This window comes from Molothrus aeneus, chromosome 19 (genome assembly GCF_037042795.1).
Source record: "Molothrus aeneus isolate 106 chromosome 19, BPBGC_Maene_1.0, whole genome shotgun sequence".
In the NCBI taxonomy this organism is placed as follows: Eukaryota; Metazoa; Chordata; class Aves; order Passeriformes; family Icteridae; genus Molothrus; species Molothrus aeneus.
Window position 1 is genome coordinate 745,463 of NC_089664.1, and position 24,194 is coordinate 769,656.

A 24,194-nucleotide genomic window follows, 5' to 3' on the forward strand; every position below is an offset into this window, starting at 1 on the left:
ATTCCAGGCTCAGTGTCCCCTCTTCCCGGTCCGTGTCCCACTGTGGGCTCGGTGTCTCCTCCCGCCGCCCAGGGGAGGAGCGGAGCGGGCAGAGGTGGCCGCGCTCTCTCGCCCCGCCCCGGCAGGTGCGGCGCAGGTGAGGCGCGGGCGAGCGGCAGGTGCGGCCCCGCGCGGCTCCGTTCCCGTTTCCCGTTCCCGGTGGCCGTTCCCGTTCCCGCACCCCGGTCATGGCGTACCGGGAGCTGGTGCGGCGCTGGCACGAGGCCGTGCGGGCGGCGGACCGCGGGCACTGGGACGCTGCCCTGGACGCGTTCGGCGGCATCGCGGAGCCTCCGGCCAGGATCTGCTTCAACGTGGGCTGCGTGCAGCTGCTGGCCGGGCGGCCCGAGGCGGCCCTGCGGGTGAGCGGGCCGGGAGCGGGGGGTTTCCCGCGGGGGGATCCCGGGCATGGGCGGCTCGGCTCCCCCGGGTCCGCCTCGGGGGGGAGCGGTGCTGAAAGTAGATCTGGAATCCGGCGTTTCGCGTCCTGCGTGTCCAGCGGGAATGCGAGCGGAGATGTTGAAGGATGAATGGTTGGAGGAAAAGGTTTAACTGAGTGAATCACAGAGAAGTGAAAAAGGTGGAAGTTAAAAAGGCGGATGTGGCCGTCGAGGACAGGGTTCAGTGGTACACTCAGTGATGCCCGGTTCACAGTTGGACTCGATCTTTGAGGCCTTTTCCAACCTTAATGATTCTGTGATTCCATGGTTCTCTAAATACTATGAAAATCCAGATCAGTGGGCAGAATCATTTTGAAACAAGATAATAGAGAGTAGTTAAATTAGATACTGGAAACTGCATCTGGCTATATACCTTAACTTTTGTTAAAGCTATATCAGTTAAAATCCTGTCCTTTAGGTGAATTTAGCTCGTTATCATGTGAAAACCACACCTCTGAAGCTCAGCCTGCCTGATTCCAGGAGACCACCTCAACCCACTGGACATGCACAATAAATTAAAAATGTATTGTAGCTTTAAATCAAAGCAGGAAAAAGATTGTCCAATAGCTGTTCTGTAGCCATGGGTTTGGACATGAGATGGGTGTACTTTCAAAGTACAGATATGTTGCCTGGCTGTGGAGACTGCCAGAACAAAGCTGCTGTGCCGGAAAACCACTGCCCTTGGGAAGGGAGAGGAGGTGCCCTGAGGAAAAGCCTTTTTGTGACAGCACCTGGTGTGTCTGTACATCCATCCATTCATCTGTCTCCAGGGAGGAGATGCAGATAAACCTTTCTCAAACAGCGTAAGGAGCCGCTGAGGCTGTGCTGAGGGGCTGGGGCAGCGCAGTGGAGCTCTGGGCAGGCAGTGGCTGTTTGGGACACAGTAGGGCCATGGAGGTGAGGGAGAGAGCTCAGGAGTGACTTCTGAGCCCCAGTCAAGGGGCAGGGACTGGGAAGAAGCTCAGCTCTACTTCCGTGTGGATCAGGGGTTGGTTGTTGTTATTTCAGGTATGGCCCAGGCAGGCAGACATTCCAGCACGGTGTGTGGGGTCACAGGGACTCACCTTCCCCTGCAGAGCAGGGCAGCAGGGCTGGGCTTTCAGCACTTGTTATCCCCACGAGGTGTCTGCAGTGGCAAGGGAAGGAGCACAGCCCTGATGCTGCCCCAGGAGGACTCCTGGCTCTCCCAGCACACTGAACCACGAGCTGCTACCACAAGCACTGCCTGTGGTTAGCTGGGGCACTGAAGCAGAAATACTGACTTAGAGGCCATTGTGAGAAGCACTGCAGCTTCCTCCCTCTCACTCTTTCATCACTTCAGCCTTCCCCAGCCTGGCCAGTCCTGCTGCTCCCACTGGTCAACTCTGCTGCAGGCTACAGTTTTCCCATTTTAAGAAGCCAGATGGCGAATGCAGCTCATTTATATCCAGTCCATTGTAGCAAGGAGGGGTAAAAGCCTGCAGCTCAGCTCACACAGAGCCAAGACCTGAAGGATGGCTGGGAGCTGTGCCCAGCCCTCAGAGCTGGGCAGGAGCCCAGGGGTTGCCTCTGGGAGGGCAGCTGGGAAGGGGCTGGCTGGGTGTGTGTGCCCAGGCACTGACAGGACACATCCAAGCTGGGCCCTGCCTGTGTTTTACTCCTCAGGCATTCAATAAAACCATTGAGAAGGACAACTCCCTGGCTGTGGGCTACTTCCAGAGAGGATTTGTCCACCTGCAGCTGGAAATGTGAGTGCGGTGCACAGCCAGTGCAGTCTTTGGTTCTCTCCTTTCAGTCCTGCTTTATTCCTAAACCTAAATGATTCTTTGATTCCAAAATTCGCTTCTTCCAGCAACCTCACAGGGTTCACAGGATCTGCTTTAGCCTTGGAAACTCTGTCACAGGTCAGCAAGTCTTATCTCTGATAAGAGCTGCACAACTCTGGGGTGGTTAACACATGGCGTTGCTGTCCCCTACAGACAGAGACTCCTGCATGCAAGGCTGCCACAATGTTATGTTGCCATTCAGATTTTCTCTAGAAATTTAAAAAAATATAATTGTGCTGCTTGGTATGTCTTCACATGACACACATGAGTCTGGCCTTCCTAAAAATGCAGCCTGCATACTCTCCTGCCAGCAGACTTCAGGGGCCTGATCTCAGTCTCACTGATAAAACATTGAGGTTGCTCCAGAAGTGTCATGGGATTGATTACTCATTGTTTCCACGGTTAAATCACAGTGACATCCTCCTCAGGGAGCTGGGTGAAGTATTTTAGAGATCTTGTCTTATCTTTGAGATCAGCTATTGTCTTTCCCCTTGTTTTCCCCATATTTCCCAGACTTTAATCTCCACAAAATGCCTGTCTTTATTTCTGGAAGGCAGTCAAAGTCAGCAGTTCTGGCTTTTCCAGGAGAGGGGCTGTGGCTCTCTGGAGCTGCTCCACCAGCAGCAGAAGCAAATGTGCCCCAAGCACAGCCACTGCAGGGGCAGCACAGCTGGCAGCTGCTTCCTGCCCAAAGGGCTGATGGCCTCCAGCCCTCAGGGCTCCTTCCTTCATCAGAAACTGCTCCCACCCACCAACACCCACCTGGGCACCTTCTCTTGGCCAGGTGCCCACTGCACAGCCCTTCCTGGGCCCTTCCTTTCACCACTGCAGCCTCAGTGGGCACCTGCTTCGATTTCAGTTGCATAGATGGTGTAAATTCAGACTAATACCCTCCTTATCCAGAGAGGTTCTCTAAATTTCTAAATGTTGAGGTTCTAAATTTCAAGTTTCTCAATTTCAATGCTCTGGCCATGTGTGTGCCCTCCCTGGTCCCCATCAGTCAGGTTCCCAGCCCTCAATCCTCCTGGAACACGTGCTGGGACAGGCAGGGAGCTCCCAGCAGTGGGTAACCTTGGCTCTTTATAACACATCTCTGGTGCAGCTCTCCTTGCACAGGCTGCAGAGCAGAACACACGTTATTTGCTAGTGTGATTTTTAAGCTTTTTAAACAGCCTCCAGCTGTTTTAGGCTCAGTTTCTTGTGTCACCTCTGCATTGCAGGTATGAAGAAGCTCTCTCTGACTATCACATGGCCTTCAGTCACCTAAGAGAAAATCCCTTCATTGATTACAAGCAGCTGGGGCTGAGGCACATCCTCTATGCCTGGGAGGTAAGAGCCTGGCTCAGCAATCCTTCCCCACTGTTGGGGGTATCAGTACCAGGCATTAGTGACCCAAGAATTTTTCAAGAAAGTACATTAGAAGTGTAAAAATATTCTGCTTGCACTTTTTAAAAAGTAATTTAATCATAAAAGTTGTAAACCAACATGATCTCTGGAAAGTTTAGCAAATGATGCAGTTTGCAAAGTAAAACTGTTCAGAGCAGGTGCACAGGAATTTCTATATTGAGGGGTTTTTATTTTCTCTGTATCTGACAAAGTGATGGCTGCCCCATCCTTGGAAATGTCCAAGGCCAGGCTGGATGAGGCTTGGAGCAACCTGGTCTGTAGAAGGTGTCCTTGCCATGGCAGGGGTGGAACTGGGAGCTTTAAGATCCTTCCCAACCCAAACCAGTCTGGAATTCTGTGTAATATTTACACTTGGGTGTAAATACACATGGAAGTTTAGTGAACTCCTCAGTGCTCAGAGTTCATTGACAGATGAGAACAGCACTGATGCAAAATGTGGGCTGTAGGAAAGTCAGGTGCATGAAAGCCTCTTTCAACTGCAGCAACTGATCTTAATATTCCCTCTGTACCTGAACTTGCACCCCGTGCTCAGGCTGTGTTTGTAATGCTTCATCCTGTACCTCTTACTGTCACACAGGGCCAACCTGCCACATCCTGTTCAAGGAAGCTCAAAGGCTGAATCGATTGTAAATTTTTGTAATATTTGGACATATGTAAAGGATTCCTAAAAACTGTCCTTTACTGGAAGGGTTCATTTTGTTTTCTCTGAGTCCACACACAAAGATTGGAAAGCAGATACAGGAAAGAGGATTTAACTCCTTACTTCCGTGAGAATGAGGAGTCATTGTGTAACTCCAGCCAAGCATCTCAGCAATTTTCAAGCACCCTTTACCTGGCAGGAGGAAGCTATCCTTGGCATCCGTGGTATTACCCAAACCTCCCTGGCTTTAACAGCTTCAGTGCCACAGCACTGCCTTCTCTTGGAAATGAGCAGTTCCCTGGGAAAGGGGCAGGGCTTAGGAGTGTCCCGAGGCTGGGGCCCTTCCTGGTGTGGACACACGACCCCTTACTCCAGGCATCACCAGGACATGGGCTGGTCCTCCACAGTTGGGATCAGCATCCTGATTCAGGTGTATCTCATTCTTACCTGGAGCTCATTTTTCAAAATATACAATCATCCTCCAGCAGAACTGTGCCATCAGCTTTCCCCATGCACAGCCTGTCACATGCTGCAGGTGATCTCCTCGTGGGAGATACATGTGTGCTTTGAAAACCCAGAAATATTTGCCTCTTGCAAGGCTGTGACACTTCTGACTGAGTGAGAACTGCTGCCTTGCCTCCCGAGAGGGCCTGTCCCTGCAGTTCCTGTATGTGCTCAGCGTTGCCATTCCCCACACTCCCAGACAGAGTCTTCTACTGCCATGGTTAAGGAGTAAAGGAAAAGCATCCTATGAGCTCGAGCCTTGTCCTGAGCAGGGCGTGCAGCCAGGTACACACCTCAATTCCCAGCTGATAACCCTATCACAGGAGATAAGGAACTGTCTGACAGTGCTCTGGCTGTGGCCCAGCTGGTCAGTGACAGGGAGAGATCTCCCACTCTCAGTATAGACCACAGCTCCCCAACAGCCCATCTGCAACACTCCCACAGCCTGCTCTTCCCCAGGAACAGACTGACATGCTGCTGAAGGGTGACAAGCTACAGCTGACAGTTTGCACATTCACAGCCCACTACAACATGAAATAGTTTCAGTTAAGTTATTTTGCAGTGACAGGGAGTCAGAATCACAAAAATCATTACCTAGTTTCATGCAGAAAAACACCCAAGGAAAGCTTCCCGGCCTTTTGGCTGCAGGAAGGATCAGAATTAAAGTGTGGTACCAGAGTCTTCCCCTGCTGTCTCTCTTCCGCTCATGTCTCTCATCACCCTGACCAGCAGCTCCAGCACACCCAAGCTTTTATTTTTCCTTTCTGATTGTGAAATGTTCCCAGCTCTGCTGCTCAGAGAGCCTCTCCTGTTACTGAACTCTTGGTGCTTTAGTGCCTGTCCCTGTTTCTTGGCTGAGCTCAGGAGGACGTGTTGGATGTCCCTTGGTCCTGGCCCTCTCAGTCCCCTCCCTGTGCCCACTCCAGGTGCTGTACAGCACTGCAGCAGTGCAGTGCCACCTGCAGCAGTGGCAGGAGGCCAGGGTCACCCTGGAGAAGGCTGTTGTGTGGAGACCTGAAAGAAGAACAGCAATCCTGGAGCTGGCCCTTGAGCGGGTGCAGGTAAGGCCACCTCTGTGCGCTCCTGGGAGTGTGCATTGGGCTTCAGCTCAGGGATGTGTACTAAAAGTTGTCATTTTGAGACAACTTTTGACACCTGCATGTTCCTGACATCCACCCACCTGCTTGGCCACCTGCTAGCACAGTCTAAGCCATTTGTACATGATGCTCTGCCAAACCAGGGCTTCAGGTGATCGAGGAACTCCATCTTCCCCAGGTGCTTCACTGCCCAGAAACACCATAGTGAAGAATTTTGGGATGACCTCTGAGGCAGGGGACATGGCTTCCTGGTCCCTCACGTTCAGGAGCTCAGTTCCATTTGTACTTGTCCTGCAAAACCAGTTTCTTTGTGCAATGCTTCAAGTGCAGAACCCCTACAAATGCAGGCCTGGAGATTCTCCCTTTTCGTGGCACTGACTGGCTTCTTTTGAGTCCCTTTGGCCTCAGGAACAATTGGTGGCAGCTCAGATATTAATGTCAAGCACTTTTAGAGCTTAAGTTGGGTGTGAAAATGTTTCACACCCAACTACTGCTTCTAAGTAAAAGTTTCCTGTTGGACTCCTTTATGATCTGAAAACATTTGCAGATCTCTGATTTACTCTTCCTGAAGGATTCATCACTTTGTTTTTAATCTCATAATCTCTTCTGGCATCACATTTGTGCTTTTCCAGTGTATTATTTATATTTGCTATTAGCATGCTACACAGTGGCTGAACAGAAAACATCTGAAAGCAAACAGAAAAGCTGTTTAGAAGATCTGTTTGATAAACCTTCCTGTGTGCTGCCCCCCCTCCCACCCACCCCGTGCCAGCAGTGTCAGTCCTTGCCTCCACACTGGGGAGGGGCTGCTGAGCTCTCAGTTTGCTCCTGCTTTTGTGGAGCCTGAGTGGCCTTTGTCGAGTTCACAGCTGAAACTTTTGCCCCAATATCTTCCTGGAGCTGCTCTTGCACACCTAAGCTGTATTTGCTTTTCAGGGCTCTGATGTTTCATTCAATGCAAATTGATGGTTTTTCCTTCACCTGCTCTCCCCACCCCAGGACCACCTGTTTTTAGAGCCCATGCTGGTTCCTCTTGGGGAACTTTTCAGACCACGAAAGAAGGAAGTTGAGCAGCTGGATTCAAAAGATTTCCTGGGTAAACCCAAGGTAACAGGCACATAATTGTCATGATTAACAGCAGCAGAAAAAAATCTTGCCTCTGCCATCTCCAGAGAGCAGTGCTGTGTGGGCACCCAGAGCAGGATTGGCAGAGCTTGCAGCCAGTCCAGGCAGTCAGGACACAGAAGCCAAAATTTGTTAGAATTGCTACCCCTTCTACCAAAAAATGCACTTTGGCACTAAAATACCTTTCCAGTCTTGGTCACTTTAAAGTCTGAAAGGGCTGAGCAGATACTCTGGGAACCTGTGGTTGCCTTTTTGCTGACAATAATGTTTTTAAGAGGGGCACATTGTCCCAGCATGCTGCTGCTCAGTCCTGCATTCCCAGGGGGACAGGTTGGCACTCAGGGGACAAATGCTTTGTCACATCCCCTAAAACAAGACAGCAGAGAATTTCTCTGACCTTTTCTGTGACCAGTGCAGTCAGAACAGAGAGCTCCAAAACAAATAAAAGAAAGGGAAAGTAATAAATTCACATACTTTTAAAGAAACCTTGGAAAGACTTAAAAAATGGGACACAAATGGTTGAGGTTGCCTTGGGAATCCAGCTCTGCCTCTCCCACTGCATGTACAGCTCCACATTTTGCCTGACCTTGGGATACCAGAAGGAAATGGGTCTGAGCAGATAATCTTGGATGAAGTTTGGGAATCTCTGTCCAGCCTAGATTCACTGATTGCTTTGTTGTCCAACAGGTCATCTCATCCATCATTCCCAACGATGAGTACATTGGCTTTGAGCCTCTCAGGCCTCAGGTGAGCAGGACAGGGCTGTGAGAGGAGGAACGGAGCTGTCATGGAGCTCCAGAAAGGAGCTCAGATCCAAACCATCAGGGGAAGGAAGAGTGGACTCTTGGTAAAACCAGTGTAATACCAGCCTGGATCCATGGGGATGTTCAGAGCCAGGCTCAGCACTGGCTGTAAGGGACTCAGTGATGGGAATCTCCAGCCCTTTAAAGATGCATTTTTGGATCTTCACCATGTCAAAACAGCAGTGCTTTGCTGTGCTTAGCCTGTCTCTGCTCATCACTTCAGTAAATGTGTCAGTGTGAGCACAGCTGCCTCCCACTGTGCTGGGAGTTCCTTGGAACCAGGGGAGGGGGAAGAGATTGTCTTACTTCCTGATGAGATAAAGAGGGAGGGGAAGGAAGAGAAGGCACATCCTTGTAAGGTGTGGAGCCGCAGACTTTTTCTGGGTGGTGTGGAATGACAAATGGGGTCAAGAGTAAAGACAAAATAGCACAGTCAGGAGGTAAGGTGGCACTGCTGCTGTAGGAGGCACTTTTACAAACAGATCCTGTTGTTTCTCCCACAGAAACAGGGCTTTTATGAACCCAGTGCCAATGCTCTGCGGTGAGTGTTCAGTTCCACCTTGGTCTTACCCTTCTCTCACTACTGTTTAGAAAGTCTTTTATTCTCTAGCTGCTTTGTGTGAAGACTCCAAGAGATCCACAACCACTCTGACCAGGGGTGGAGTGAATGACAAACACACAAAGGCTTCTGTGGCTGCAAAGGAGCTGCAGGTCCCTGTTATCTCTGCAAAAGCCTCTGGGCAGTTTGCAGGATTTGATTCAATGGTCTTGGGAGACCAGCATGGATCGTGGCATGCCTGGGGAATGGGAGCAGACAGAGGTTGTGGGGCCTGCCCAGGTCTGTGGCAGAGGATGCTCAGCTTTCCATGTCATTGTCCAGGTGGTCACAACACAAAGCAGAGACTACAATCAGTCTCAGATGGCAACTCTTTATTATCGAACATGGCTGACCTTTTATATACTTTCTAATTGTTTATACTTCTTCTCCCTTAACTATTGGCTACAATAAATCAACATAACACCATTGGTGAAAAGTTACAGTGACTTCAGCTAACTTTCTAAAAATACTTCGTCCAGCTGCAAGGTTCTCTTCTTATCTTTCTTCAATTCCTCACTTCTCTTGGTCTCCTTAGTTACAGCTTTAGAAAAAGATCCTTATCAGCTTCTTCTTGCTTCTCAGCTTCTTCTCACTCCTTTAGCTAACAGGCCTGCTGTTAGCCTCTTCCACATTTCCCATCTTAATTCCCAGGACAATTCCAAATACTCACAACCAGCCCTAGTGTCCTAAGCCAAAATCATGTTCAAACCTCAAGAAAGTAATTTGTTTCGGTGACATGGCACCAGCAGTACTTCAGGGCAGTGTCGATCAATGTTTTGATCTTGACATTGTTTATCAGTACGATGAAAATGCAGCTGCATTTGGCAAATCAAGGTTTCCCAAGCCCCTTTTGTTCCTAGTTGGACCGGAGAGCAGCAATGGAAATCCCAATTTCCCAGCACCCTCACCTTGCAGCCCGTGCCAGCTGGGGCCGGTGCAGTGTGGTGGCTCGGAGCCGTCAGCACCGCGCCCCAGGCCGGTCAGCGCTCCCCTCTCCCCGCAGGGAGGCCGAGTCGGGCTACCACCGAGTGCTCTCCCGGTACCGCCCCGAGCAGCCGCCGGGGCCGGAGGTGGCGGCCGGGAGCCTGGTGTTCGTGCTGGGCAGAGCGGCAGACGGCTGGGCCACGGCCATCCACGACGGGCAGGTGAGGGACACGGCCCCGAGGGCGCTGAGGGAGGGACACGGCCCCGAGGGCAGGACAGGGACACGGCCCCGAGGGCGGGACAGGGACACGGCCCCGAGGGCGCTGAGGGAGGGACACGGCCCCGAGGGCAGGACAGGGACACGGCCCCGAGGGTGCTGAGGGAGGGACACGGCCCCGAGGGTGCTGAGGGAGGGACACAGCCCCGAGGGCAGGACAGGGACACGGCCCCGAGGGTGCTGAGGGAGGGACACGGCCCCGAGGGCAGGACAGGGACACGGCCCCGAGGGCAGGACAGGGACACGGCCCCGAGGGCAGGGCTTGGCCCCAGCCGCCCTGAGCACACCCCTCAGGAGCTCCTTCCCACACCCCCCAGATTTCCTGACACTGGGCTCTCACCGGCCTCTGCCATTCACCTCTGTAGATCCACAAGGATGGCCTCTGGATCCGTAGGGGATCCTATTGTGGAGTTGTAGCATAGCAGACCTCACCAAGGACCACCATTTAGAGCAGGATTTATCCCCTGAGAGCTCTGATGGAGCTGGGAGCTGGGCTGGTCCTTACCTGGTCTGTAGTGCCTCTGTTCAATGAACTTTGGGAAGGTTTGGGGACAGTTTCAGCTGTACAGGCAGGATTTATGAACGGCTCTAGGGAAGTCCTAAGGACTTAGAGCCCAACAAATCTGACATCTTCCTGCAGGCCAGGGAGCTGTAGTGTAAACAGACTGAATAGAAACAGATAAACATAAGAGGGCAGAAGCCATTTCTCACCTGTCTAGTTCACTTTTTGAAAGTGAACTAGAATCCAGGTATACTTGTTGTATACCTGGATTAGGTTCAGTGAATGTATTACCTGCCTATCTTTCAAAAACTCACAAGATTCTTCATAAGCCCATTATAAACCAGTAAGGTGTTTGAGCAATTGAGGCAGTGCTCTGAGGACTGATAAAAATACGGAATTAAAAACTGGATATAATGGAACAGGTTTTTCTTCCTTTCATTTAAAAAAAATTATGTCCCCACAGCAAATCCTCTGTGACATAAGTATTTAGCATATTCCTAAGTGATACAGGAATAGGGGAAGAGCCTGAAGCATCTGGAGCTAACAGGAACAGTTACACAAGTATTTGGATGTGCTGGTTGACTGCTCAGTGAAGTGCCAGGTGAAATTCAATGTAGAAAAAATAAATATAGACTCTCAACAGGAAAAAAAAAAAAAGCATAGCATTGTAAGCAAAAAATTACAGTGCTCAGTTGAAATGAGCAGCAGTGATTGTCAGAAGACACAGAAATGCTGTTGGACTGGTATCCCTGGGCATCCTTGCTGCTCTCTGCCTGAGCTCTGTCTTGGGAGCAGGGATTTGGTGGGTGTTTGGTCTGTTCCACTGCAGCCACTTCAGCAGCAGCTCTGCTCCCAGCAGGAAAAGCTGCAGAAGGATCATTGGATTTTGTCCAGCAGTTTGTGAGCACTGAGCACTTGGGTGGCTCAGGCACATTTGTGTGGCCATAGGGTGATAGGCAGTGCTGGGGCTGGGCTGGGGTTGCTGGGCTCCTCTCTCACCCTGCTCTGCTCCATGTCCCTCTGCAGAAGCTGCACATCCCAAGCTCTCTCCTGGAGCCTGCCTCAAGGATGGATAAATGGGTGAGCTGGCAACCTTGCAACCAGGGGGAGGGAGGGACCAAGACATACATTTGGGGCATTTATCTGTAAAATTATCACAGGATAGGACAACTCTGTAAGAGAAACGTAGAGTATGAAGCACTGAGACTATTGACTGAAGATCAAATGCTCTTGAGTGGGAGCAACAGAAGAGTTAGGAGTATGAAAAATCCCTTTGACTCGGAAGAACTTCATCCCTCATCTCCACCACAGGCATAGCCACACATTATCCCAATCATTTTCCATCTGAACCCAGTGTGGAAGGGTGCAGCTCTGCCCCATTTCCTGTGAGGGAGTTTTCAAAGCACATGCTTGTCCTGATGTTGCAATGATGTTTTAGTTGTTATTTTTCCCCCTCCAAATGAACCCCTGGTACACACTTGGGTGTTTGTTCCATGGCTGTGTCACTGTCAACCAGCCCAAGTGGGGAGAGCCTCAGAGCAGTGTGAGCAGCCTCCTTCTGTTCCAGCACCAGCCCAGCAGGGAGCAGGGTGCCAGGAAAGTGTCCCCAGACCTCTGCCCTCAAGAGCCTTATTGCTCCAACTCATCCAACCATTCAATGAGCAGCTCTCCCTGAGGCTTTCTCTGGAGTTACACCCACAAGTCTGTAGCTGGCTGCAGCCTGTCACACACCAGCCTTGTCCAGGCTCCCATTTTCTGCCCTCTCCATTCTGATGCTGTTCTGTTGCAGAAGATCAGCACTGGGATTCCCCTTCCTCCTGCCCAGGTGCCTCCCAGCCGCCTCCTCATGAAGCAGAAGCCAGGTAATCCCTGGGCTCTCAGTGGGTGAAGCTGTGCCCAAACCCTGCTCTTTAGGGGGCGTGAGAAGGTGGTGGCCCCACTGCAGCCTCTGCTGACTACAAGGCTGTTACCCTGCCTTTGTGCTGTTCTGCAGGTCCTCCTGGGGAAGAAAATGCCTCTGTCAATGATGCCAGTGCCCACATGGACTTTAAGGTGAGGTGTTCCACGGGCTGAAGCTGGCACAGCCTCAGGAGACCAGGACTGGGAAGAGTGCAAGATTCTTGCCCAGAATTCCTGAGCTGCTCCCAAATCACTGGGAAAAAACCTCCTTCCTCTGACCACTTTTCCATTCTAAAGAGAGGCTCCCATGTGGTCTTTCCTCCCAGTTTGTGACCATCCCACTTTGTGAGACAGCCCAAGGTTGACCTGTTGCCACCCTCCGAGGCACCAGCAGCACCAAATGCATGAGTTCTTGTGCACATGCTTTACAGCCCACTTTGCAAGAGGCAGTTGTCTTTGAACGCCTTGCTGTCCCTTCCCCCCTCTTCCTGTGTCCCATTTTCTGTCCCTATCAGTCTGGATAGCACAGTTCATTCAAATTTGCCCTGTTGGGTAATGTCCTCTGAGGTACTTCCATGCCCTTGCAAGCCCCTGCATGTGATGGTCCTGGAATTACTCCTGTGACCCTCTTGGGACACCACCTCTGTCCCTCAGCTGCAGGTCAGCTCTGCCACACCTATTTTTGGGGCTTTTGGGGTAATTTTTTCAGGTGTAGTTCAGCCGGAAGGTAGCACAACAGAGGAATGTGGCTGCTCCTCTCCAGCTGGCTGGAGGAATTGGGGCCCTGCTCATATAATTTTGGGTTTAGGAGGTATCTGTAAAATCAGAACCAAAACCAGAATTCCTGAGTCACAGGAGGAACATTTGATCCCATGCTTTGAATCCAAAGTTCCCCCTTTGAAATTCAGGTCTGCATTTTGATGCTGTTCTACTGCAACATGGTAGCACAGAGATGAGAGATTGTGCCTGTGTCACCTCTCTTGGTATGAGAGCAGATATTGTCAGTTGGGTTTGTTAGTGAGTTGTGGTTCTTCTTAGTCCATGAACTTCATAGTCAGTCTGGGTTCTTCCCCCAGAGGGTGCTGGCACTGCCCAGGCTCCCCAGGGAATGGGCACGGCCCTGAGGCTGCCAGAGCTCCAGGAGCCTTTGGGCAGCGCTGCCAGGGATGCCCAGGCTGGGGTTGCTGGGGGGTCTGGGCAGGACCAGGGGCTGGGCTGGGGGATCCTGGTGGGTCCCTCCCAGCTCAGGATACTCTGATTCTCCACCCTGACTGAGCCCATCTCCCCGCAGGTCCCCCCGGGGTGCGGGGAGGCCCCCGCAGGCGCAGAGAGGCCGGCGGTGCTGCGGCTGCGCTGTGAGTGCTCGCTGGTGCTGCGGGCAGGCGAGGCCCCGGCCCTGCCGGCCCTGCGGGCCCTGCTGCAGGACAGGCTGGCTCAGCAGGCACAGCGGGGCACGCTCAGGTACGGGGCTGTTGGGTGGCATGGGCCAGCAGCCACTCCCCTCAGGACATGGGCATCCGGCTGCCTCTGGGCTCCTGGGAACGTTTATCTGGGGCCAAAAGCACACAGTCTGCTCAGAGGGCAAACCTCACAGTGGGCTTTGGGTGGGACAACTACGTGATCCCTGTGGGGAAGCACATGCTATTCCTCTTGCAATCCCCTCCCAGTACATCAAGGGCTCAGGGAGGGCTGCAGAGGGACTTATGACAAAGGCATGGAGTGACATGACAAGGGGGAATGGCTTCAAACTGACAGAGGGCAGGGTTGGATGGGATATTAGGAAGAAATTATTTAATATAAGAGTGGTGAGGCCCTGGCACAGGTTGCCCACAGAGATTGTGGATTCCTCATCACTGGAAGTGTTCAAGGCCAGATTGAATGGAGCTTGGAGCAACCTGGTGTAGTGAAAGATTCTCTGCCCATGGCAGGGGGTTGAAACTAAATTATCTTTAAGGCCCTTCCAAGCAAAACCGTTCTACAACTCTGTGATTCTATGGGCCTTGGAAGCCTAAAGGATCTTTCCTAGGAAGCTGTACCATGGTCAAGAAAATGGGAGAAGGAAAAACTCTGTGTAGATACAGCTGCTGCAAGTTGGATTTTGTCCCACTCAGCTCAGCCTTTGCAGTAACAAGGATCAATGCAGAATAAACTGGCACTCAGGCAGAAGATCTGGGGTGAGGTCTTCCTGATTGTGACACTCCTTGGGACACACAGTGGCATCAGGAGAGTTTAGAATCTTTCCCTCAAGTTTGTGTGGGAGGAGGTGACAGTGTCACTCCCCACAGTGCCATTTCTGCCTGCTGAGCATGCGGGGTGGCCCCATGTCACTGTGCAAGGGGACAAGCTCAGAACTGGTCTGCAAAGGGGACTGTGAAGACTGAGGTTGGCAGAGGGCTGGGCTGGCCTCCAAGTTTGGCTTTAAACGAAAGTATTTGCTCAGCATTAATGAACCCTTGCAGCTACAGGCTCCTGGATGGCACAGAGCTGGGGACAGTGTTGGGACAGGAAGACCTGGGGAAGGTGTGGCAGCAGCTGATTGAGGGCAAGCTGATACTCTGTTGCCAGGTACGTAGGCTGGGACAAGGTCTCCGCTGGGCTGGGCTCCAGTCTCTGCTTTGCTTTGCAACCTCCATGCTGGCTTTTTCCTGCAGGACTCGGACTCCCACTTGGGCAGACCTGTTCTCTACCAGATGCTGGCTCAGCACTCTTACCTGCCACAGGGACCAGGGGACCTGGAGTTCAGCAAGGGAGATGTGCTGGATATCCTCTCTGAAGGTAGCCCTCCAGTCCTGCTGCTGGGCCAGGCTTTTGGAGTCTGCTCTGGGGAGGCAGTGGGGAAAATGTGGTCTCTCCAGTACTGTCTCAGGTTCATACTCTCAGGAGTTACAGGCGCGCACCAGGTTTTTCCCAGAGTTAAATTCCAGCCATGAAAACTCTCACTAACCCCATTCATATGGGCCAGGGCTCATTCCTGCTCCTGTATGTTTTCCAGTGAACGAGGAGTGGCTGGAAGGACGATGCAATGGCAAGACTGGCATCTTCCCCAAATGCTTTGCCACCCAGACCAGCTGTGATGCTGCCTTCCTATAGCAAACAGGAGCCTTTTCCTGCCTGGCTGCACCCCCAGGGGTGGGAGACACTCATCCCAGCTCACTTGGGCCCCAGCCAGCACAGCCAGGAGCTCTACTGTACTGTACCTGGATAGGGCATATCTCCCACTCAGATCCATGGGGTCAGTTCCAGCAGTGATGGCATTTCCCACAGTCTGTTCCCTGACCTGGCATTTTTTACTTCATGCTTACACTGCCAAAGATGTATCTGTGAAGAGCAGAGAGCAGGGAGAGGGCTCTGGGGTTTGGCAGTGGGAATTGTCCATGTGGGAGCTCAGGCTGCTGTGTGGGAGGAGGTTCCCCTGAGTGGGAGGAGGTTCCTCTGGGTGGAAGTCCTCATTCCCTCTCCCTGTTGCTGGTGTTGAGGCTGGGAAGCTGAGCCTCACTCCCAAAGCCAAGGCTGGCTGGCTGGGAGCAGGGGGCAGAGCCCTATTCCCCAGGCTCTCGGGTCACATAACCTTATCTCCACCAGCCAGAGATGCTGCTCTTTCAAAAGGCTTTTGGAACAATGGGATAACACCATGAGTTAGGACCACTGTCTTCCATAGCACATAGCTATGGACCTGACCATTCCTTCGCCAGGTGCCTTGGGCACTTTTCTTAAGCCCTAAGGCCTAGGTGAGATCTTGGAGCACAGAGAAAATAGGCACTTGTGGAAATCCCCACTGCTCAGAGCAGCTCTGGGTTTTGGGAGAGCCCTGGAGAAAGGGCTGGCTGGAAGTGCAGTGCTGGGCTGGTGCTGCAAAGGTGAAAGCCCTGTCCAATTCCTGCAGCTGGGCTGGGCTGATCTAAATAAAACACTCAAGTGCCTGGAGCTGGAACCTGTTCTGGATTTGGTGTCTTGACAAAACTTGGCTATGTAACTTGAATATAAAATAAACCCTGAGCCAGAGTTGGCAACTCTTAAATCAACTTCCACTTGTGTTTTTCTGCTGAGATATGCCAGTAAGTATTTTTAACAACAGCTGACAGTGTATTTGGGAAGAGATTCTGTCACATACTACAAAAATATTGCACATCTTGCACAGGGCCTGATACAGATGATGTCATCCCTCTGCTCAGAGTTAGGTGCCCACCACCGCTCTCCATTGCCAGTTGCCTCCTGGGACTGTTGGAAGAATAGCCCAGCAGGACTGGGAATGCCAAGGAAACTGTGCTAGGTTGAGCAGTGACATTCATATTTGAAAAACAAGACTGATTTTATTTCTAGTTTGATTTTTTTTTTTTTTTTGCTTCATCCAGCCAGCAATCTCAATCAGCTTTTGGCAGTCAAATTAAAAGAGTCTTCCTCTTGGAGAGAGATCAAGTCATCTTCCACATTCACAGAGATGACCCAGTCAGATCTCCTGAGCAATGGAGATGGGTCTAATGCCTTCATTCTTCTCCACTTTCCACCTCTTCAGCACCACTTCCCTGCCTGGTTTAGTAGGTAGGATGCCTAGGATGCCTCTAGTCAGGAGGCTGGGAGCTACTTTGTTTTCCAGAAGCAGTGCAGGAAAGCAGCCACCAGGCCTGCCACGATGGCCAGCACGAGGAAGGAGATGGCCCCTGCCCACAGGCCGGGCTGGTGGCCCTTGACCTGCTGCAGAGCCTCAGCAGGGATCATGTTGGTCAAGTTCAGCATAAAGCCCAGTGTCCACCCGATGTCTGTGTTTGCTGCCTGCAGGGAGACAGCACAGGGCATCATCCAAAAGCACCTCTGCCAGGCACCAGCAGCTTGTTGAGGGGCTGAAGGGCATCTGTCCCGTGAGCTGTCCCAGCTGTCTCACATGGGGACCAAGCTGTGATGAACCTGATCTTGCCAGCAGCAGTTGCACAAAGAGCTTTCCTCTCCCCCCTCCCCCAGGGCTAAGGGACAGCTGAACATGGATGACTGCTCTGATCCAGGTGTGCCTCTGTGACCTGCACATGATTTGGATCTGGGGTTTCCTCTATTGCCATAATCCTTCTAATTTGGCTGCAGAGTCAGTAAGATTGGAAAGACCTTTCAGATCATGGAGTCCAGCCATCAGCCCAGCACCACCACCATGTTCATCACTAAGCTGTGTCCTCAAGTGCCACATCCACATGTTGTTTGAACACTTCCTGGGATGGTGAATCCACCAGTGCCTTGGGCAGCCTGTTCCAAAGCCTGACCCTTTCCATTTTCATTTCCATGAAAAAACACCATTCCTAGTACCTAACTAAGCTTCCCCTGGCAAAACCTGAGGCTGTCTCCTCTCATCCTGGAAATATTCTGGTCAGGCCATACTCTGGTTCAAAGTGGTCATGGGGCCACCATCACCTTTCTGATAACAACATCAGAGACCAAAGTGGCAAAATCCTCTGCTTTTCCCTGACCCCCCTAAAATCAGTTACATTCACAGCAGAGAAAGTGAGACAGGAGCTGGCTCAGAGGTTTGGGGCTGGCTAAGAGAGAGCAAAGCTCTCCTGGGATGCCTGGGGAGCAGCCATGAAACAGGGACACACATCTCTGGCACAGAGGACTCCAGAGATGCTGCTCCTGAACATGTCCATTCTCTCCTGCTGCCCACAGGTGTTTACCTGCCTGCTGAAGTGGATGTTGCTCCAGGTGTGCTCATTGAACTTGTAGCCATCAAGCAGCAGCGTCAGGATGTAAAAGGCCACGGAGCAGTAGGTGTGCAGGTACTTCAAATCCTTTGGGAAGCTCTGCACCAGCTGTGAGGCCATCAGGGACAGAGTGCAACAGGGAATGAAAGAGAGGCTCAGAAACCCTCCCTAGCCCAAGGAACAGCAGGGCTTGTACTCCAAGGACAGAGATTTGGGACAGGATAAGCACAAGGCTCCTGGCTGCCCTTCACAGGGCTCTCACCTCTGTCCAGTTCCTCCTGCAGAAGGAAAAGATCGTGGTGTTGACTTCAGTCAGAGACTGCTGGCGGGTCAGGTTTAGGAAGTTGAAGGTGTAGTAGAACCCAGCAAAGGCCTGGGGGGCAAGGGAACATGGTGAAAAATAATTGATCCTCAGCTGAGAAAAGACCCAGGGGCCACTCTTGCCTGGGGAGAGAGTTCCAAGTAACTCCCAGGGTTCTGCATCTGGTACACCCTTGATGGCCTGCCAGAAAGTCTCAGAGCTGGCCCACAACCCTGGGGCTGTTCTTGCACTCTGAGCTAGCTCACACAGGCTCCCTCAGACAAGGTCTTCCCGTTTCCCTCAGGGAACGCTGGGGCATGGCAGGAGGCAGAAGCCACCTCTGAGCACAGAAGAGGTTGGCAGATAGAACCAGCCCCGAGGAGCCCTCTCTCCCCGGCCCATTCCACAATCAGTGGCAGAGGAGACACCCAGTCCCTGCCTTCACCCTCCCCCAGGCAGGGGACGGAGGCTGCTTACAAAGAACTGTCCCCGCACGGGGGGCTGATAGACCCCATTGAACCCGCACAGCCCCTGCGCCCCGCAGCTGAAGTTGAAGAGTCTCCGCACGGCCGTGTCACACGCGGCTGGATCCCCTGTCCCCGTCACCGTGAGGACAAGGCCAGGGCTGGCTGAGCTTGGCGCATGCACACAGGGGCTGTCGTAGAGCTCTGCCACGGTGATGTTCTCCTGGTACCCCTGGGGGTAGCAGGGGTGCTTGATCGGGGTACTCGAGCTGGCCTGGAGAGAGATGGAGCCATTAATGGGGCTGCAGTGCCCACTGAAACCCTTCCCACAGCCCATCCCAAAAAGCAGGACTGCACCCCAGGAGGACTGGATGCACCCCACCTGGGAGCTCCCTGAGCGGCTCTGGCTCCCGCAGCACTGGGCTCTGCCTCTGTCCCCGGGCAGTTGTGCAGGGACTGTGCTGGGAAACCTCTCTCTGGGCAGAAATGGAGCAAGGCCAAGAGCATGGTGACAGCAGAAAAACTACACATACAGCTGGGCCTGGGAAATTACAAAAAATGCCACTGCACAACAAGATGTGGAGAGAAGGGAGCCTGGCTGGCAACCACCATCACTTTCCACCCAAATGAGGCAATTTTTTGCTTCCCTAGATAAAACCCAAGCCTCTGCCAATTCCTGACGCATTGCCCACAGGCACGGCCAACGCTGCAGGGGGAGATGTGCCACGGCACTGGGAGATGACTGAGCAGCCCCCGTGCCCCGTGGCACCTGGTGCAGAGCTGCCAGCAGCATCTTCAGGGCCTGGCTCTGCCCGTAGCACAGGTAGCTGTGGCTGTACAGGGAGTAGTTGGTGCCGTAGAGCCGGAAGAACACAGACGTGTTCCTGTCCTCCACGGGGACCCCGGGCTGGAAGGTGATCTGCGTCGAGGCACCGCCGAGGTCCAGAGCTCCCAGAACCTCGGTGTCCTGCGGATGTTCCCATTTCTCTGCAAACGAGAACTGGCCCAACACACAGCGAGGGTTAGGCTGAACTGCAGGCACTCACACTCACCCTCCCTTCCCACAAGGACTTGGGGGCCCCAGGGGCACCTTCCACGTGCTCCCGGCTCCCTGTTTTACCCCTGCCTGCCCACATCTTCCTCAACCACAGACACTTCCACGGAGCACTCAGGTGTGGCCTCTTGGCTGCCGCACATCTGCTGGGATCCAGACATTTGGAGCAGGGATAAAGGAACCCTGCTCCAGTTCAGCCTGGAGGCTGATCCTGCTGACAGATCCCTGGGACCCCAAAATCCACCCGTGCGTCAGCACACGAGAGCACAGGGCCAGGCTGAGCTGGACACAAAGATCCTGTTAATCCCATTAATGAGGTGGAATCTGCAGCCCACAACCACAGGGGACCTTTGGCTGCCTGACCAGTGCCCCAAAGCTCCATTCCTCCCTCCTCTGCAGATAAGGAAAGCTGGCTGCAGCTCAGACAGGGACGTTCTCCCCACTGCCCCTCCCCTGCCCTCTCCCCAGCTGCACCTTGACCAGTGTCTCCAGCAGGTAGTTGACAGTGATCCAGCCAAAGGAGCCCTCCTCACTCCCCGTCAGGATCCGAGCTCCACGGAAATCCACAGGGTACTCCCCAATGGCCTTGGACACCTCGGCCAAGACCTGCTCGGCCTTGCTGCTGTTCTCCTCCCTGCCAGCAAAGGCACAAACACCTCAGGTGCTGCAGGCCCTGCCTGGCAGCTCTGGCAGCCGGGTTGGCACTGAGAGGCTGCCAAGGAGCTGCTCCCAGACATCTCTCCAGCACTGCCCTGCCTGCAGGTGGCTCCTGCAACCCCCAAGTCCCTCGCCCGGGGCCTCGGGACTCTCCCTAAAAACGCTGCCCGCAGGCTCTGCTGGAGCCCTGGCAAAGTCCGTGCCACTCTGGCAAAGGGGGCTCATCCCCTCGGGGCCGCTGCCAGGCCGGTGCTGCAGAGGGCCGGGCGCGTCCCCCGGGCACGGCCAGCGGCTCTCCCGGACACCCCGTGGCACCGCGGGCAGGGCTGCTCTGCCCATCCCCACGGCCTGGCCGGGCAGCACCCCCGTGGCCCGGCCCCTGCGCCCCGCTGCCAGCCCCGGCTCCGGCGCGGCGCGGAGCGCGGCAAGGGCGGGAGGTGCCGGTACCTCAGCAGCCGCATGCCGGCCGTGGCCCCCAGGTACGTGGGGGTCTCCCGCTGCTGCTCGGCCGGGACGATCTTCATGGCCCTGTCCAGGCAAGGCTTCAGGCTGGCGCCAGCCCCCGCGGGATCGTCTGCGTAGCTGGAGATGCCGGGTCCTGCCACAGGCAACCGGTGACGGAGAGAGCCCAGCGCCACCCCGCAGGGACGGCACAGCAGGGGACATGTCCACTCAGGAATCCCATAGGGCTTTTTTGTTGCTTGCCCCAGGTAGTCCCGACCCGTCCCGGAGCTGTCCCGCCAGGAGGCAGCAGCTGTGGCACGGCCACTCGCCCCGGGAGCCGCAGGAGCTCCTGCTCCGGCCAGAGTGGGAGGGCTGCGGGCGTGCCTGGGGATGCTGAGCGCACACCTGATCCCATAGGGGCCGAAGTGCTGGGCACGGCCAGTCAGTCGTGCAGGAGCTGTGACAAACACAGCTGTTCCCCATTTCCCTGAGGAAGGGGTAGGGTGTCCTGCACCCTGCTGCGAGGGCACGTGGAGCAGATAGGCACACAGAGGTCCCCTTGCACAGCCTCCCTATTTTCACAGGCTGGCACTGGATCTGAGAACCCGGCATGGTCCTGCATTTGGTAGGGACAGGCTCTGGGGTGGAAATCTCACTATCTATCTTCCCGGGAGCTTTGACTCAATAACTGCCATTAGCCCAAGCAGCCCTTGCGTTACACTTTGCCCTCGGGCTGACCTTTGCAGTTAACCAGTAACTGCCATGCTGCCGCTGCCGAGCGAGACATGAGGGCAAGGTGAGCTCTGAGCCCTCTTCTCCTTGCCCAGGCACTCCTGCCCTGGCCTGGTGGCCTTTGCTAGCCCCAGACCGGCTCCATGTACCTTTTATCTGCTTCTAGATCTGCTCTCTAGAGTGGGCATTTCCTCCAGAGAAACTTGTCCTTGTGCCAAAGCCTGACACAGCACTTTTGCAATAGGAATACACAACCCTGTGGGTATTTAGAAATACCCGATAGATAAATTAGCATTTATCACACCTGGCATGAATCAGCTTTAGTGTGTGGAACAGCCATGCAGGGCAGCACCAAGGCTGGCCAGCCCCGGGTGAGGTGGGCATGGAGAGGGAGGGCAGATCCCAGCACTCACCGGACACAGAGCAGGCCTCCACCTGGGACACGATGCCCGTGCCGTTCTCCTTGTCTGCGCGCCACCGGTAGATGTAGAGGGACGTGTGTGTGGAGCCAGCATCAAACACCAGGCCGTGCTGGGGAGGAGAGGGGACATGGGGTGTCAGGGGAGCAGACCACCTGCTGCAGAGTGAGTGAGAGAAGCTCCGTGAGAGTCATCAGAGCTCTGGTGGCCAGAGGAGCCTAGAATGGCCAAACAAAACTGGTGGTCTCCAGGACAGAAAAAGTCTGGTGGCATTGCAGTTACCAGCTGTGTTGGGGATAAGGATCCATCCCAAGCACCTGGAGCTGGCAGTGCTTTGGGATGAAAAAGCTGCATGTGCTGTGGGGCCAGGCACAGTGATCAAATTCAGCCAGACCTGCTCCAGTCTGTGCAGGGCACTGTCCCCATGTTGGTGACAAACAGCACAGCCTGCCTGAAACCCAGGCAAAACCCAACACCCAATGGTAGCCAGTGAGAGCTGTGCTCCTCCCGAGGACCCTACCTTGGTGCTGGGGGGCAGAAGCACATCCTTCACATTCACGACGCTCAGAATGAGGGCAATGACGCTGCAGACACAGGTGGCTGCCAGGAGACCAGCAATGGCCTTGGCTTTGGAGCCCATTCCTCCTCCAACCTGCAGGGACAGCCCCAGCCCCCAGCTCACACCTCATGCATGGGTATGGGACCTTCCCCTTCCCGACAATGAAGCCATTCTCTGGTACATGGCTGCTCTTAGCATGGAAGAGGATAATATCCACAGGCTCTTCTGGACCCATCCCAGTAGGGCTGTTGGCAGCCTCAGGGCTGGGACACTGCCATTCTGAGCACTCCCTCCTTGGAGGATTTTCAGTACAGCTTTTTCAGCCCTGCCTTCTCACCTGCAGCCTCTCAGGTCCCTCTGTGCCCAGCCTGCTCAAGCTGTTGCCTGGCTGGCAATCAGCACCTTCCTTCACAGCAGTATCACTGGAGGAAGCCCAGCCGTGGATAGCTGGAGTTCCAAGCTGGGACCAGGATCGTGGCCTGGCAGGGTACCAGTGTGACCATCCTCTCTGGGGTGCAGAGCCACATCCCTCCAGCACCCACATGCTGCCACCTCAAAACCCATCCCACCACACTTGGGACCAGGTCCCATCTGTTGCCCAGCAGGCCCAGATTGTCCCTGAGAGGGTCCTCTCTGCTTCAGGCAGGGAAACAGCATCTCCAGCTGTGTGTCTCCTGCCTGGCCCAGCTCTTGCTGATGCCACAGCATGTAAGAGATGCACAGGGACAGTGTCCATGCCTGCTGTTATCCCCACACCTCTCCTGCAGCCCCAAGGGCAGGCAGGAGGGCAGAGGCAGGAAGCTCCTGCTGATCTGGGCACACAGCCAGGCTGGAATGCCCACAGCGATTGTTCTTGGGGACTGGAGCACTTCCCACTTGTCCATCCAGAGCTCAGCTCCCATCAGAAACAGCCCCCAGATACTCCTAAGAAATTGTAGCAAAGCAAAGAGTCTGGTTCTCTGTGACGGCCTCTGCACAGGGCAGCTGAGATATCCATGTGCTCAGCACCTCACAGCTGGTCCAGGTGTGCTTTTTGAAATGCACAGCTCTCTCTCCTCCTCCTGCACTGCCCTGCTTGGTGCCTTGAGCCACACAGGTAGGATGCCTGCTGTATCCTGCTGAGGCTGACCTTGCTTCATACTCCAGCTAAAACCTGTGGGTGGCCTGAGAGCCCTGGGCACCAGAGGCATGGTTTAACCCCACCAGTGCTTTGGGTGGAACCTGGAGCTGTCACTTGCCTACACAATTCTCCTGTGAGTGCATAAAATCCCTGAGAAATTCCCCTGCCATTTTCCCAGACCAGTGGAGAGAAAAGACTTTTGGCAAGGTCAAAGGAGATGCTGATTCCTGTTTTGGAGTCAGCATCTCTGGCAATGAGCAAGGGTGACCAATCTCGTGCATGGCATGAGATGCACAACAACGAACAGCAGCTGTTCTTTGGGCCCATGTCATGGGATATGGGACCACCAAAATCCCTTATCAGACCTTGTCCTATAGCCAGGAGCCTTCCCTCTACAATGGCTATGAAGAGATTGTATGGAATCCTCTGATAAATCCTTGTCATAGAAACAAGGAATCATTAAGGACCTCTTTGAGATATTAAAGTGGTTATCGATTGAAAGTTATCTCAGACTCAAATCATTAACCCAGCACCACCAAGAAAACCACTGAATTATGTCCCCAGTTGTCATATCTGCAAACCCCTACCAGCCCTGCTGGGGTTTGCCCAGTTATAACTGTGCCGTTGGGATATGATTCATCTGCTCCAGGTAACAAACAAAGCAATGGGAAAAGTCTGCAGCCCAGCCTACATCCTGGAAAAC

At 53.7% G+C, this 24,194-nt stretch overlaps 2 protein-coding genes across 2 annotated transcripts; one reads left to right on the forward strand and one right to left on the reverse strand.

Annotated features, from left to right (window-relative positions):
• The first annotated feature begins 227 nt into the window (after positions 1-227).
• On the forward strand, positions 228-16,078 carry NOXA1 (NADPH oxidase activator 1). Its single transcript, XM_066563034.1, has 15 exons — positions 228-401; positions 2,124-2,206; positions 3,505-3,613; positions 5,762-5,896; positions 6,932-7,039; positions 7,745-7,804; positions 8,364-8,401; positions 9,462-9,603; positions 11,188-11,241; positions 11,951-12,023; positions 12,155-12,213; positions 13,352-13,521; positions 14,520-14,625; positions 14,712-14,835; positions 15,053-16,078. The coding sequence occupies exons 1-15, from the start codon at positions 228-230 to the stop codon at positions 15,148-15,150; spliced, it is 1,533 nt and encodes a 510-aa protein (XP_066419131.1). The 3' UTR covers positions 15,151-16,078.
• Positions 16,079-16,638: 560 nt separating this feature from the next.
• On the reverse strand, positions 16,639-22,452 carry ENTPD8 (ectonucleoside triphosphate diphosphohydrolase 8). The gene is made up of 9 exons (XM_066562930.1): positions 22,333-22,452; positions 21,807-21,924; positions 20,665-20,815; positions 20,035-20,194; positions 19,276-19,506; positions 18,520-18,780; positions 18,004-18,114; positions 17,715-17,849; positions 16,639-16,830 (listed from the first exon to the last, which is right to left on the reverse strand). Exons 1-9 carry the CDS (start codon positions 22,450-22,452, stop codon positions 16,639-16,641), a joined length of 1,479 nt encoding a protein of 492 aa, XP_066419027.1.
• Positions 22,453-24,194: the final 1,742 nt, after the last annotated feature.

Coding starts and splice junctions, on each gene's coding strand:
- ENTPD8 (XM_066562930.1), bottom strand. CDS start 22,452: ATGGGCTCCAAAGCCAAGGCCATTGCTGGTCTCCTGGCAGCCACCTGT. Junction 18,781..19,275: donor TGCTGGCAGCTCTGCACCAG/GTGCCACGGGGC, acceptor ATCTCTCTCCAG/GCCAGCTCGAGTACCCCGAT. Junction 17,850..18,003: donor GCAGGAGGAACTGGACAGAG/GTGAGAGCCCTG, acceptor ATGGCCTCACAG/CTGGTGCAGAGCTTCCCAAA.
- NOXA1 (XM_066563034.1), top strand. CDS start 228: ATGGCGTACCGGGAGCTGGTGCGGCGCTGGCACGAGGCCGTGCGGGCG. Junction 12,024..12,154: donor CCTCATGAAGCAGAAGCCAG/GTAATCCCTGGG, acceptor GCTGTTCTGCAG/GTCCTCCTGGGGAAGAAAAT. Junction 12,214..13,351: donor GTGCCCACATGGACTTTAAG/GTGAGGTGTTCC, acceptor ATCTCCCCGCAG/GTCCCCCCGGGGTGCGGGGA.